Source organism: Amphiprion ocellaris, chromosome 2 (assembly GCF_022539595.1).
Source record: "Amphiprion ocellaris isolate individual 3 ecotype Okinawa chromosome 2, ASM2253959v1, whole genome shotgun sequence".
Taxonomy (NCBI): domain Eukaryota; kingdom Metazoa; phylum Chordata; class Actinopteri; family Pomacentridae; genus Amphiprion; species Amphiprion ocellaris.
This window is the reverse complement of record NC_072767.1, coordinates 8,111,514-8,127,320: the sequence shown is the minus strand read 5'-3', so window position 1 is coordinate 8,127,320 and position 15,807 is coordinate 8,111,514. Positions and strand designations below refer to the sequence as shown.

The 15,807-nt window shown below is 36.7% G+C and overlaps 2 protein-coding genes across 2 annotated transcripts in view; one reads left to right on the top strand and one right to left on the bottom strand.

The window, feature by feature from the left end:
- mfn1b (mitofusin 1b) overlaps positions 1 to 3,423 on the bottom strand; it is a 31,581-nt gene extending 28,158 nt beyond the window's left edge. The window contains exons 1-4 of the mRNA XM_023266328.3: positions 3,264 to 3,423; positions 2,713 to 2,870; positions 1,249 to 1,384; positions 554 to 716 (exon numbers count right to left, since the gene is read on the bottom strand). Of these exons, the coding sequence (XP_023122096.2) occupies positions 554 to 716; positions 1,249 to 1,384; positions 2,713 to 2,860 (447 nt within the window). The 5' untranslated portion in view covers positions 2,861 to 2,870; positions 3,264 to 3,423. The remainder of the gene's footprint in view (positions 1 to 553; positions 717 to 1,248; positions 1,385 to 2,712; positions 2,871 to 3,263) is intronic.
- Positions 3,424 to 6,198: 2,775 nt separating this feature from the next.
- plaat1 (phospholipase A and acyltransferase 1) lies at positions 6,199 to 15,195 on the top strand. The gene is made up of 5 exons (XM_023266336.3): positions 6,199 to 6,409; positions 7,763 to 7,812; positions 10,356 to 10,494; positions 13,057 to 13,325; positions 15,024 to 15,195. The coding sequence occupies exons 2-5, from the start codon at positions 7,786 to 7,788 to the stop codon at positions 15,123 to 15,125; spliced, it is 537 nt and encodes a 178-aa protein (XP_023122104.1). The 5' UTR covers positions 6,199 to 6,409; positions 7,763 to 7,785; the 3' UTR covers positions 15,126 to 15,195.
- The last annotated feature ends 612 nt before the right edge of the window (positions 15,196 to 15,807 follow it).

The window sequence follows — 15,807 nt, the reverse complement described above, 5'->3', positions numbered from 1 at the left end:
ACAATTTGACTGTAATTGGCGCTATATAAATAAAATTGAATTGAAAAAATTGAATTGAATTAATAAGGGTGACTATAACTGAATACGTAAAATAGAAATATTAGTGATTAAATGATCTCCTCTGTTGATGTGAATCCACTGAGATTGATCAGTTTGTCTCGATGTTCTTTTCTATTTTCTTAATACGTCTCTGTTTTATCACGTTTATTGTCAACTAAGGTCCAGATCTTAAAGCATTATTATTAATTATTGTTTTCCAGACTCTGTTTCAATTTAATCCGACTTCTAACTTAGCTACTAGAAATTAGCGTAGCCTTAGCCGCTGTGAGAGAAGCTAACTTCCTGGTTCTTGTTGAGTTTTTGCTGCTTGAGAAACATTTCTGATTCCACAGAGTGACAACAGACAGAGAGGGGCATTGAATTTACCAATAAGTCAATAAAAATACAGATACCGATAATCAGAAAAATGCAAAATATCGGCCACAATAATCGATCTATCCCTATTCATAACAAACAACAGTGTGACCCAAAAGCACATAAAAACATCTTTTACCTTGATGCTCTTCTCCTCGTCAGAGCCCTCCGTCTTGAGGTAGGCTTTGTCTTCGTCGGTTCCCTCCACGCTCAGGAAGCAGTTGGTGGTGTGGCCAATACCGCTGGGCAGCACACGATCCCTCAGCATGGCGTTGATCACGGTGCTTTTACCATTACTGGTCCTACGAACAGACAAAACAGTCACACATCAGCCACAGAGTCAAATAATCTTCTGGTATGATAAATTACTCTCTACTACATAAGAACAAATAAACAGTACTTAGGGGTGATGTTCTTCTTTACTTTAACAGTTAAAGAAACACAACAGAAAAGCCACTAATGACAGCCTTAGTAACACAACAGTAAAAGTATGAATGCAGACTAACTATGCATAATTATTAAGGGCATTTCAGTTTTTCTAATTTGTTTCGGAGTTAAAGTTTTTCCTTTGCATGGTGTAAAGTGCAACATGGTTTAATTATCATCAGTTTAAAAATAGAAAATGACTCCACTGGCTACAAAGAAAATGAAAGTGAAAACACAGCTGCCTTTATTTTTTATTATTTGTATAACAGGGTGTGACTACGGCACTTTGCACACCACAAGAAGCAACTTAATGCTCTTAATGAAAGGGCAGTTTCACATCAGAAAGGTGTTAGAGGTAATATTCTTCTCACGAGACGGTAAAATTCTGGTGTGTGCTGACGCTTTTACCTGCCAAAAAAGGCCACCTTCATGTGCCTGCGCGCAAGCACCTCCTTAATGATGGCCAGTTTGTCGGCGTAGGCTTGAATCTCCAACTTCTGATCCTGAGTCGCGATGCTGCCCAAAGCTTTATTCCCGCTGATTTCTGTCGGAATAAAAAAAAAACTTAAACAAACATTCCTCCTTCATCAGGCATTCCTACAAAAAAAAAACAACACTTGTTAAAAGGTGTTCTGCTCAAACTGTCGACTCTTTTCAATCAGGCCTAAAAACCAGATTGTCTTACTGCAGCTTTCTCTTCGATGCTCAATCTGTTTTCTTGACTTTTAATGCACTTTTACATTTTATTTCTATGATTTTAATGTATGACCTTTATGTCTACCCTTAACCCTTTAGAACCAAGCACAGCACCGGCATTATGATTTGCATTTTGATTTTTGATTGGCGGTATATTTGAAACCAGAGAAGATACATCGGTCAGTCTTTTTGCATATAAAATCTGGGGAGTTACACAAACATTTCACACATTCACCAGGTCTCAGAGCGCATTTTTGTCACAGTGATGGCTTTGTAAAAATACAAACCCATCATTTTGATGACCAGGCAGCCATCAAAATTCTGTTTCTGATTCAACTCCGTAAAAATGATTTTCTTTTACATTCAAATGCATTTTTTATGGTCTGACCACGGTTTTGTACATAAAATATGTGTGTTCATTAGTATCTGGCACACTTAGAAATTTCATTGCACTATTGTAAATAGTTTGTTTTGATGTTATTGTCTCTGCAAATTTTTGCATTTATTTATTTTCAGGATTATTTTTACAGGTTACCAAATTGACCATATCTCAAAAAGCAAGTGACGTACAGGCTCCAAAATAAATTTCCTGTGGTTCCAAAGGATATTGTGCAACTTTTTTACATTTACAAATTTGAGGGATACAGCTATGCAGTTTCTGTATTTTCAAATATATGTGAAAAAAACAAAAACGATTTTCATTTTTGTAAGGTTTGTTGCACTTTTAAGCAATTTATTGTCGCAGTTAATACATAAGTCAATACATATTATTAAAACTTGGGATATAAGGGTTATTTTGATGTAAAGCAAATAAAAACACTCCAAAAAATGGCACTACAGCATGTAAAAATGCAAGAATATGTCCTGGCAGACTTTTACAATGGTGGGTCTTAAAGGGTTAAATCATCTTTATAATTAATTTTAAACTTCTGTGCTGGATGCATTTCTTTGCCACAGTAAAGCACCTTGGATTGCTTTGTGTATGAACTGTTCTATACAAATAAACTTGCCTAAAAATCAACTTATGAACTGGCAGTAGTGCAACATAGGACAACTTACTGAGATGATAATAGTGCAAATATTGTAGCAAGATAATAACTACACTTTTTGCAGTAATAAAAACATTACCCACTGGATCTAACTGACAAAATCCCCCAGATTATCAAACCCTCTTACCTTCTGCAAACTCTGAGGTCTCTTTCGCATAGTTGAGGAGTTGTTCGAACACATCACTGATCTTCTTCTTGGCCACAACGAAGTGTTTCAGCGGGGAAAACTCCCCCTGGGCCGAGTCCGTCCGTCTGAGAAGGGGGGCAGCAGCCATGCTGTTCAATCTACAGCAGGAGGGGTCAAAAAGGGCATTTATATCGGTGGACAAGAGCAGCACAGATAACAAGGTGAAGGGGACTGTGGGTCTGCAGGGAAGCTGAGCTGCTCGTACAAGATGTTTGCTAACGAAGTTATCTAACTGTCAGCGGAGTAGAAACACAAGTTAGCGGTGACACCTCCGTTACACAGGGCATTTGAAAACAGCATACAGCGTTTAAATGCTCATGTCAGGCTTTTCTCAGATAATTTAGGTTAATTAAAACACATGGAAATCTGACGTTAAACGAGCGGACGCGTGCTGCTGTCAGGTTAGCTAACAGATGAAGATAGCTAACGTTAAAGCCGCTATAAGCTAGCAATAGCAAGTTGAGTTTTTCTTGTTTGTTTGTTTTTCTTACCACGTTCCTGAGAGAAGCAGCGTCCTCTTCTTCTCATAACACAAACAGTATCGATTCGTGTCAACACAGAACAGACAGTCTGTTCTCGCTGAAGGATTCCTTGCTGTCAATCTTGCTAACCTTCTGTTTGGATTCTGCTTCTTCTTCTGCTGCTGACATTAGCGGCAGACTGGACGCGGCGCATGCGTGTTGCTGCCCCCACAGGCCATTTGCGATACTACATCAACACATTGACATTTGTGTGTCATGTTCTCTGTATCTCTGATTTCAAATAATATTTTAAAACACATGTAAATGTTTAAAAGAATGTTAATAAAAGCATTCTGGGAGCATTTAAAAATGCGACTGAAAACGTTTTAATAATGGTAGAGCACAATCTTGTTATCACAAATAAAAATTGAGGAAAGTTTAGAAATACTTGAAGTAGAGCTATATTGTTCTTGGTTAAACCATATAAAACAGTATTACAGAAATCAGTCATGCAGATGACAAAAATAATAAATAAATAATTACAATGTAGAGCCCAAATTCCGTCAGTCAGACTTTATTTAAACTTAGATTGAGTTAATACACTGAAACTACAATGTCCAAATTACAGTGAAAGCAACTGGTATTAGAGTGCAATTGAAAACAGTAGTAAAGATTATAAGATAAGATAAGATAAGATAAGATAAGATAAGATAAGATAAGATGCAATACGATGCAATACGATACAATTAACTTAATTGATAACTTATTGGGGAAATTTACACATTATAGCAGCTGGACAGAGATGGAGTATGAAGAAACTGGACAAGAAATACAAAAGTACTATATGGCTAAAAAGATATAATAAGTGTATAATAAAGACAATGTACAACGCATGATTAATGAACATATGGAAATAACTTTCATAATTACTTATAATCATAATTAATCTTTTTTCTACCTCAGACAGTCACAGTTTATCATCAGTTACAGCTGAATCCCGGACGTTATTTTACTGTAAAAGTCTGACTGTTTGCTAAAGTCACAATATTTTTCTGTCATATTAAGGTATTTTTTTGTCTCATTTTTCTGCAAGATATTTGCATCAAAAACATTACTGTGCGTGTGAATGCATCACCGAACCTTCCACCATTAAACCCAATAAGAATGAAAGCACATTTTATTGCACCGTAAGTTGCTCTAGTTTGAGTAATTATCATCACACATAGACATGAAATCACAAATGAGCTATGGTTGAATTTTTTTTCATGATTCAATAATGAGTTTTAATGGCCAAGTACGTACACAACATACAAGGGATTTGGTTTCGGCTGTTGGTATCACACTAGGAATAAGGAAAACAGAATAATAAAATAAGTATAGAAAAAATATAGATATTTATACATCTAGAGAAGAATATACATACACAGTAGTGCAAAATGACAATTGGTAGAGTGAGAATACAGTGCAAAAAGCAGAGAATACTGTTTGTCTTGCAGCAAGACTGTACAGGTAAAGTAAAAAATCGACAGTGTTTTAGCTGAGAATGGTTTGGCTAAAAGATTAAAGATTTTCTCATTTGCCATTTGTGCACAAACAGACAGTCTAGTCACACAGGAATTCTAGTGCAGGGCTCTCTTGGAATCGAATAAAAAAAATGTAAAGAATTAAGATAAAATAATATGACAGAAACAAAACATAAAATGTCAAAAACAAGACACAAAACAACAAAATCAAGACAAAACAACAAAAAGGAGACACAAAACAACAAAATCACACAAAACAACAAAATCAAGACATAAAACAACAAAAACGCAACACAAAACAACAAAAGTAAGATAAAATGACAAAAACAAGACACAAAATGACAGAAGCAAAACAGAAAATGACAGACACGAAACAGAAAATGAAAAAAACAAGACACAAAACAACAAAAGCAAGACACAAAACAACAAAAGCAAGACATAAAATGAGAAAAACAAGACACAAAACAGCAAAAATGAGACACAAAACGACAAAAGCAAGGCACAAAATGACAGAAACGACAGAAAATGACAAAAACAAGGCACAAAACAACAAAAACAAGACACAAAATGACAAAAGCAAGACATAAAATGACAAAAACAAGACACAAAATGAGAGAAACGAAACAGAAAATGACAGATGCAAGACACAAAACAACAAACACAAGAAACAATATGACAAAAACAAGACATAAAACAAAAAAATCAAGACACAAAGCGACAGAAACGAATAAGAAAATGACAAAAACAGGACACAAAATGACAAAAACGAGACACAAAATGACAAAGACGAGACACAAAATGGCAAAAACAAGGCACAAAGCAACATAAACAAGACGCAAAATGACAAAAACGTCATCAACAGGGTTGTCTGCATGTTGTGGGACACACATTCCATGCATAATAATTATCAGTTGAAATATTGTGTTGTTCCCACAGTTACAAGAGACATCAATGGAAAAAAAATAATACCAAAAAAAAGGAGATTTAATTTTCATTTGAACCGTTTTATTTGAGATTCAGTTTGGCCATCAGGGGGTGGAACAAGAGAAAAATGGCATTTTAGAGGAAACTCCAGAATTATTTGATATTTTTAAAAACATTTTCAACATTCTTTTCTTCTATTCTTTTTAGATTCAGTCTTAGGACACGTACATTTACACAACAACTACATGTTTTAGTGTTTTGTACATGGATTATTTGAAGTTGGATGGGTGGAATGACCCTTCTGAGTTTGTGATATTGCACAGAAACATTAAAACTCCAGTATCATTGATGAACATTTGCTGCTACACTAACGTCACCTTTCCAGTCTGAACTGAGTCTGAACTGAGCTGCACGTGTCGCCTTTGCAAACCCACAATAACTGTTATTCAGGGAAGTGGAGCGACTGCTTGTGAATGAGAGGAAATGCCTCTCAGTGTGTATATGTGTGCGTGACCTTAGCAACCGTGGCAAACTGCCACCGGTCAGAGCAGCCGAAACGCCTCCAGCCTCTGGTTCGAGATATCCAAAAACAGCCGCTTTGTCATCTCAGGAACTCAGGATCAATTTCTGCCTTTCTTTTCCTTTCTCTTGCTGGATTTTCTCATGGTCTTGTGCGGACTTATGATGGAGAATTAAAATGGTGAGGAAGAAAAAGCTGCTGGTGTTTGGGTGAGTATGCCTCAAATTGACCCATTTTTAACCCTTTATTATAACCATTTGTACAATATTTGCTTCATGAGTTTCTGAGACCTCTATTTCATATGATAAATAGTTAAATAAATTGGACAAAACTAGTTTTTGTTTCTAAAATCAACATTGTTGTAAGCAAAAAGTTGCCACAACTGCCCAATGGATCAAACGTGATACAAAAAATATCTTATAAACAAAATGATATGGCAAATTTAATATATATATTTTTCAATGGATTTTGTTAAAAGGGTCAATAAACATCTATTTCCAAAAAAACCCCTTGAATTTTCTGGGAATTTTTTTGATGGGTAAGGCTTTACAGGGTCAAAGTAGATAAAATAAAAAGAAAAAACATTAAAAAAATATTAGTTAAAAGTTTTTTTTTTGGTATGAAACTTCTTCTGCTTGGCGTAAGAATCAACATATAAAATAAAAAATGGTTCATTTCACATATTTGCACCGTGAACAGAGGAGGTGTCTTTTTTATCCCACCGCAAAAAGAATAAAAAAATGTTAAAAATTAATGTCATGTAAAACTATTGTCTTTTATATGTAGGTCTTATTTATTTATTTTTTTAAATTTTTAACGTGTATTTTTTTTAATGAAAAAACAGTGAATTATCTGCATTGAACCATGATCTGTGAGAGCTAAAGAACACCACTGCACTAAATATTAATAGAAATGTTTAGTAATGGACTTAATAATGAGATATAAACAATGTTTATTGGGATCTTTTTTAAATTTCTGCCATTTTTGAATGATTAAACAAGCCTCATGTTCCTGAGAAACGAGCCCAAGAGGAGGCCTAAATCAATAGAGAATTATTGCTGGATAAATTATGTTTTCATGTTAGCGGCCGCTCGTGAATGCTGATGGTTTGGTAAATAATACATGACCTTTCAGCATCATGCATTAGTAATGATCATGTGGTCGTGGGCCCTCCTGCGCTGATATAGATTTCATCCCATCCCGGTGTTAATTTTTGATCCAAACTGATGTGAAACAACCTGAGCCGGAGCTATTTTTCTGTCAGCTTCCCCATTGTGTTGGTGGCTATTGTGGCAACACAGATGACACAACAGCTGGGGTGTGTATTGTCTGCGTGCGAGCCGGTGTGTATTGTGTGTGTGTGTATGTATGGCTGACATGTACATTGTACCACTCTATCTAGCATTCTCTTTCTCCAGGAATTTACTTATTTTGCCTTTTGAATCTTGTCTTATCACAAATCAAGCGAGAAAAAAAAAACACGCAAGTAGTTTCAACGTCACCAGGATTACATTTGATGATAGCATGAAAACATTCTCTCTGTGTCTCGTTTTCTTTTTTAGAATTTGTGGAAGCATGATGTGGGATGGATAAACGACAACACAACTCTACTGTAAGTTGACCGGAAGGCTGAAAATACATTCAGCCGTGTGTGTTTTTTCTCATAGCCTGCACATTTACAGCTATAGTTTCTCAAATTACACTAAAAAGTTTGGGGTCACCCAGGCAATTTCATGTTTTCCATGAAAACTCCCACTTTTATTCATGCGCTAACATAACTGCACAAGGGTTTTCTAAGGTTATCATCAATGAGCCTTTCAATATGATCAGAGATATGTATGATGTTTATCTCTCCATTGTAGCATCAGAGGTTTTAGAGACATTTCACATCTTCAAGTACCAAAAGAGAAGTCAAGTAGCTTTTTACTGAAGGATTACTGAAGGTAGACCAATAGGTAGGTAAGTAGGTAGGTAGGTAGGTAGGTCTATAGGTAGGTAGGTCTATAGGTAGGTAGGTAGGTAGGTAGGTAGGTAGGTAGGTCTATAGGTAGGTAGGTCTATAGGTAGGTAGGTAGGTAGGTAGGTAGGTTGGTAGGTAGGTAGGTCTATAGGTAGGTAGGTCTATAGGTAGGTAGGTAGGTAGGTAGGTAGGTAGGTAGGTAGGTAGGTCTATAGGTAGGTAGGTCTATAGGTAGGTAGGTAGGTAGGTAGGTAGGTAGGTAGGTAGGTAGGTCTATAGGTAGGTAGGTCTATAGGTAGGTAGGTCTATAGGTAGGTAGGTAGGTAGGTAGGTAGGTAGGTAGGTCTATAGGTAGGTAGGTATGTAGATCTATAGGTAGGTAGGTAGGTAGGTCTATAGGTAGGTAGGTACGTAGATCTATAGGTAGGTAGGTAGGTAGGTAGGTAGGTAGGTAGGTAGGTAGGTAGGTAGGTCTATAGGTAGGTAGGTCTGTAGGTAGGTAGGTAGGTAGGTAGGTACATAGATCTATAGGTAGGTAGGTAGGTAGGTAGGTCTATAGGTAGGTAGGTAGGTAGGTAGGTAGGTAGGTAGGTCTATAGTTAGGTAGGTCTATAGGTAGGTAGGTCTATAGGTAGGTAGGTAGGTAGGTAGGTAGGTAGGTAGGTAGGTAGGTACATAGATCTATAGGTAGGTAGGTAGGTAGGTAAGTCTATAGGTAGGTAGGTCTATAGTTAGGTAGGTCTATAGGTAGGTAGGTAGGTAGGTACATAGATCTATAGGTAGGTAGGTAGGTAGGTAGGTACATAGATCTATAGGTAGGTAGGTAGGTAGGTAGGTCTATAGTTAGGTAGGTCTATAGGTAGGTAGGTCTATAGCTAGGTAGGTAGGTAGGTCTTTAGGTAGGTAGGTACGTAGATCTATAGGTAGGTAGGTAGGTAGGTAGGTAGGTAGGTAGATAGGTAGGTAAGTAGGTAGGTACGTAGATCTATAGGTAGGTAGGTAGGTAGGTAGGTCTATAGGTAGGTAGGTCTATAGGTAGGTAGGTAGATAGGTAGGTAGGTAGATAGGTAGATAGGTAGGTAGGTAGGTAGGTCTATAGGTAGGTAGGTAGGTAGGTCTATAGGTAGGTAGATAGGTAGGTAGGTAGGTAGGTAGGTAGGTAGGTAGGTAGGTCTATAGGTAGGTAGATAGGTAGGTAGGTAGGTAGGTAGGTCTATAGGTAGGTAGGTACGTAGGTAGGTAGGTAGGTAGGTAGGTCTATAGGTAGGTAGGTAAGTAGGTAGGTAGGTCTATAGGTAGGTAGGTAGGTCTATAGGTAGGTAGGTAGGTCTATAGGTAGGTAGGTAGGTAGGTAGGTAGATCTATAGGTAGGTAGGTAGGTAGGTAGGACGGAAGTAAGGTAGATAGGTAGGTAGGTAGAGCTATAGGTAGATAAGTAGGGAGGAAGATAGGTAGGAAGTGTGATAGGTAGGTAGGAAGGTAGGTAGGTAGGTAGGTAGGTCATTCTATAGGTAGGTAGGTAGGTAGGTAGGAGGGAATGTATATAGTTAGGTAGGAAGGAAGGTAGGTAGGTAGGTAAGTAGGTAGGTAGGTGGATCTATAGGTAAGTAGGTACAGTAACGTTGAAAAGTTTGAGGTCACCCAATTTCATGTTTTCCATGAAAATTCACACTTTTATTCATGTGCTAACATAATTGCACAAGGGTTTTCTAATCATCAGTTAGCCTTTCAACACCATTAGCTAACACAATGTAGCATTAGAACACAGGAGTGATGGTTCCTGGAAATGTTCCTCTGTACCTCTATGGAGAGATTCCATTAAAAATCAGCCGTTTCCAGCTAGAATAGTTATTTACCACATTAAAAATGTCTAGATTGGATTTCTGATTCATTTAATGTTATCTTCATTGAAAAAACTGATTTTCTTTCAAAAATAAGCACATTTTGAAGTGACTGAACTTTTGAAGAGTAGTGAATATCTTTTAAGTGATACAGCAGCTCAAAATTTTAAAAAACTTGATTGAAAAGTAAGATTTAAATGTGTTTATCACATGTTTTTCAAATTTAGCGAGAAAATTCCACTCGTAGAATATTCAGGATTTCCAAAGCATCACTTATGCCACCCTCAAAGCATTTTTATGTGTATTTTATATCAAGAAAGCAGCAAAATTGGTGAAATGAAACTTTCTGTGCAGATGGCCTCTAATGACCCTGACCTTCCTGAGCCCTCCGGTGACCCCCAGCCAGGTGACCTCATTGAGATCTTCAGACCGGCCTATCAGCACTGGGCTCTCTACCTGGGAGACGGTTACATCATCAACTTAACTCCCGTCGGTCAGTAAAAGCCTCCAGTCCACAGTGTGACTTGACAACTTTCACATCTTATGAGGAAGCCTGGTGGATTAAAGTTCCTATTTTTAATCTAAATATGACAATAAACATGCAAATAAATAAAGAGTTCATGCGTTTCAACATAGGTATGGTTTAGTTTTAGGCTAACACGGTACTTGTTTTTCTGTTTTTTCAGTATTTTCATGTGGAAAATCTGACTTTTAAGTAACATTTTTCCTTTTACAGCTTTTTTTACAGCACTTTTAGCTGACGTTCACACATTAAAGCACACAGCGGCTGGAATTTTGGTCCATTTTTCACAAAACTTGCTGATGCACAATAATGTATTTTGTGTATATTAGTCATATATTCCAAAAAGTAATTCACGAAATGCTCTCTCACCACCAAATTAAATGCATAGTATGTAGATAAAATGCTTGATTTTATGATTTAGATCAGGGGGGTCAAACTCATTTTAGTTCAGGGGCCACATTCAGCCAAATTTGATGTCAAATGACCAGGAAAATCACAGCATAACAACCTATAAATAATCACAACTCCTAATTTTTCCTTTGTTTTAGTGCAAAAAAGTTCTGAAAATGCTCATATTTCAGGAAATATGTTTTTACAAAACATTATAAACAACCTAAAATTTCTGAAGAAAAATAAATTGAATTTCAACAACATTATGCCTCAGTTTATCATTTACACATTACAACTTCCACATCACAGAGTGTCTACAAAGGAACACAACATTTAGTCACAGGTATCTGGAACTGAACAATACAGTATTTTACTTTATGATCAAAACGACAAATCTCAGACAAAAAGAAGACAAAAAAACAACAAAAACAAGACAAAATATTACAAAAATGAGACACAAAATGATCAAAAACAAGACACATGACATGAAACAAAATTACAAAGTGACAAAAAATAGACAAATGACAAAAACGAGACAAAAAATTTCACAAATGACACAAACGAGACAAAAAATGAGAAAAGCGAGAAACAAAACAAAAAAAGACAAACAAGTGAGACAAAGAAAACACAAAACGTCAAAAACAAGAAGAAAACGACAAAAATGAGAAACAGCAAAAGTCAGACAAAAAAGACAAAAAACAACAAAAGAAAGGCAAAATATTACAAAAATGAGACAGAAATCAACAAAAGAACAACGAACAATCTAGTATTTCACTTTATGACCAAAACTTGTCATGGCCTAGAAATTATTTAAAATTTATAGTTTTACTAATTTGCAATCTGCAGTTAATGTCTTCTATGTCATTTTTACACTTTCAGGGCCAGACTGGACCTTCAGGAGGGCCGCTTTTGGCCCGCAGGCCGCATGTGTGACACACCTGATTTAGATAAATCTTTCATGCTGCAAATACTATTTTTGATGTGTTGACACAGTAATATTAATAATTGCTTCAACTTAATACTGTGTCATTTAAACTCAAATTTCTGCATGAATTATTTTAAAACTAAATTTAAGTTAAGTCAACTTAATAAATTTGGCTCAATATCTTAATTTTTTTTCACCTTGATTTCAGGATTTCAAGTCCTCATTGGAGCAACTTCATTTTTTAAATTTGCTAACTTGAAAACTTGTGTTCATAATTATGATATTTACTGAATCAACTTTAGATAAACCTTTTAAGTTGTAGACATTATTTTTGATGAGTTGGGTTGACACCATATTACTGGTATTTGAATGATTAACTTAAAAAATGTGTGTTGATTCCACCAATCTTTAGCAAAGAGGTAATAAAAAACAAACTGCAGATGGAAAGCAAATTCCTCTAACTCAGTGTATTTTGTTGGTTAAATATAATTGCATTAGAAGCTGCTGTAACTCAAAAAGATCGATGCAAACTGTTCATTTTGTTTTCCTACTTTTTGAGTCTAAACATAATTTTGTAGAGTAGAAAATTGCAAACACACTCTTCTTTTAGGCAGTTTTTGGCATTTGTAGGATGGAAACAGTTAAATTTGTCCATGTAGCCGGGATCCAATAAGTGTTTTAGATCTTTTTAAAGGCCAGTATTAATTTCATAAACACACAAATCCTCAATTATCTATTCAAGAAAACAATATAAAAGTGAAAATTTCAGGCTTTTGTCTTTAGTTCCTGAGATTTTGCAGTTCAAACAGCCTCAAATTCCAATGTGCACAAATATCTTTATAAATATCCATATTTTATGCTATTTCAGGTTAATCAGAGATGGCTGAGTAGAAGGATCCTGGTGGTTTGAGATGCTTTAATTTGACTTTATGGTGTTTGGAATCACATTTTATCATAGATATGTGATAAACCCCATATGTATTAAATGTACTGTTTATAGAAACAGTAGAAAATTACAAACCCACTCTTCTTTTAGCCTCTTTTTGGACTTTGTTTGTCTGTGTAGCTGGGGTTCAAAGTGTTTAGGATCTTTTTAAAGGCCTGTCTTCATTGAATAAACCTATGGATCCTCAGATATCCACCTTTGTTCCCTTGGATGACAGGAAGACTTTGTTTGCCTCCTTTTTAAAAAATAAAATGTCCCTCCTGCCCCACAGACGAGAACCAGGCGGCCGCCATGTCCAGCGTGAAGTCGGTGTTCAGCAGGAAGGCCGTGGTGCGCATGCAGCTGCTGAAGGAGGTGGTGGGAAGCGACTCGTACCGCGTCAACAACAAGTACGACCACAACCACACGCCGCTGCCCGTCTGCGAAATCATCCAGCGAGCGCAGGTCCTCATCGGCCAGGAGGTTTCCTACGACCTGCTGGGGAGCAACTGCGAGCACTTTGTTACCCTCCTGCGCTACGGGGAGGGGGTGTCCGAGCAGGTCTCTCACTGTTTGTTTTGCTTCTGTCTCTTGTGCCATCAGGGCAAAATAGTACATTTTCACCCATCAGACCACAGTGACTGAAGAACATCCACCACTGGCGCAGTTTCACATTTTTACAACATGGCTCCGACATCAATGCTACCATAAGCCATAGAATAGTCATTTAGATGTCTAATCATCAAATTCATCAAACTATTTCTGCTGCTTTGTGTTCAGTTGGAAATAAACTTGGCCTTCAAGTTAAAGGGAAGAAAGTTAAAGTGTGAGAACATGTATTTTTATAGAAACTGTTTAGAGAGTTTAGCTTCGAGCACTGCTTCCAGTAAGTTTATGAATTCAATGAGGATATCAAATAACAGTTCACTGTGCTTCTCTAGCCAACAAAGTGGGATATGAAGCTGGAAAAAAAGCCAATATTATACATAAATACACTACCGTTCAAAACTTTGAGGTCACCCAGGCAATTTCCCATTTTTATTCAGGTGCTAACATAACCGCACAAGGGTTTTCTAATCATCAATTAGCACGATTTGCTAACACAATGTAGCATTAGAACACAGGAGTGATGGTTGCTGGAAATGTTCCTCTGTACCTCTATGGAGATATTCCATTAAAAATCAGCCGTTTCCAGCTAGAATAGTCATTTACCACATTAACAATGTCTAGACTGGATTTATCATTCATTTAATGTTGTCTTCATTGAAAAAAAATGCTTTTCTTTCAAAAATGAGGACATTTCTAAGGGACACTAAACTTTTGAACAGTAGCGTATGAAAAGTCTAAGCTATATTGGAGAACCATTTTGGAATGCCAGATTTCTGCTTCACTCTGATCAGACTATCTACCAATATTTTTGTTTTAGTGATACAACTGGTCATACCTGCTCAATTAGTTATTAAAGTTCAACAAGAATCCTTTTTTTCCCCATTTTGTGACCCAGTATTTCACATTAAAACGTATCCTATATGTTTACTTTTGCATTATTGTGATGTGCAGTTCAGAAAATAGCACTAGTTGACTCAAAGATGGGACTTTTCATGACCGCTTTGACCTTTTCACATTTCCACTCACAGAGATTATTTGAGCTACTTGTCCAAAATTGCAGATTCTGAATCAGTGACATGATGAGAAATAAGGTTTTTATCTAATAGTTGTTGAGATATTGCTGTTCAAACAGCCTCAAAGTTAACTGTGTGGAAACTTTCCGGGATAGTATTTGATATATCTAGCTAAAATTTCACAATTTATTGATAAATATTCCGATTTTAATATTCAGCATTGCAGATTCTGAATTAGTGGCATTACAAGTCGTATCAGTGAAAATTTCAGGCTTAGTTGTGGAAAATTTCCTGATATATAGTTGTTTAAACATCCTCACATTTCATTCTGACAGTAGGTCAATGGGCAACTTCAAAACAAAAGTAATTCTCAGGAAGTAATTGAACTATGCAGCTAAAATTTCTCAAATATCTTCATAAATATCCCCATTTTCTGCTATAAAATGTTCAGGCTAATCAGAGATGGTTGAGCAGATTGCTCCTGGTGGTTTGAGGTGCTTTAATGTATTGTTGTTGTTTGGGATCTTGTCCTATTGTGGATATGTGATTAAACCCATGTGCATTGTGTTGCTGTGAGCTCTGTGGTTGCTTTCCGGCTATCCTCAGTCCCGTCCTGTGCTTTTCGTTGTCTCCGCAGGCTACTCGGGCCATCGGGGCCATCAGTCTGGTGACGGCGGCAGCCAGCGCCTTCTCCGTCCTGGGACTGATCAATACACGATCCAGAAACAGGCCTTTCTGACAGCTGTGTTCACTGAAGGGAGCTGTTTCCAGACACCCATATAATTAAAATAAAATCAAGTATTAATAAAGATGCCCTATGTTGTGTTGCTTGTTCGTTGACTAGCCTCATATCATGGAGTTAAAATCATTAGCTGAGGTTCAGGAGCAGGACTACAGCTCAACTACCCTATAAGCTATTATCTCTGAAATGTAACCTCAGGAATGAAATCAGTTATTGAGCCACAATGTTGGGGTTCCAGGTCAGGTCAGCGGGTAAAAACAACAAGATTGGTTATAGTCCAGTTCACAAAGCAGGTAAAAAAAAATTAACAATAAAAAAAAAAAAAAAAAAAAAAAAAAAAAAAGCAGTGACCTCTTTTTGGCAAACGATCACTTTATGGCACAACCCCATTTGGTTAGCTTTGGTTTAGTTTATTCGTCTTAGGTTTCCATAGTCCCCCATTCTGCTGTGTTAGTCCGTATTTTCTAGGTTTTAGTAGTTCTGCCCCCTTTTTTGAATTAAATTTGGTTTATCCAGTTGGTTCTGTGATTGTTTTATTTGTCAATAAATCTTTACTTATTCACCACCTGTCTCTGCCTGCTTTCATGGCCGACACTGGGTTCTAATATCCGCCATGACAGTGACATTGATACATGTGGACAAAATTGTTGGTACCCCTCGGTTAATGAAAGAAAAATCC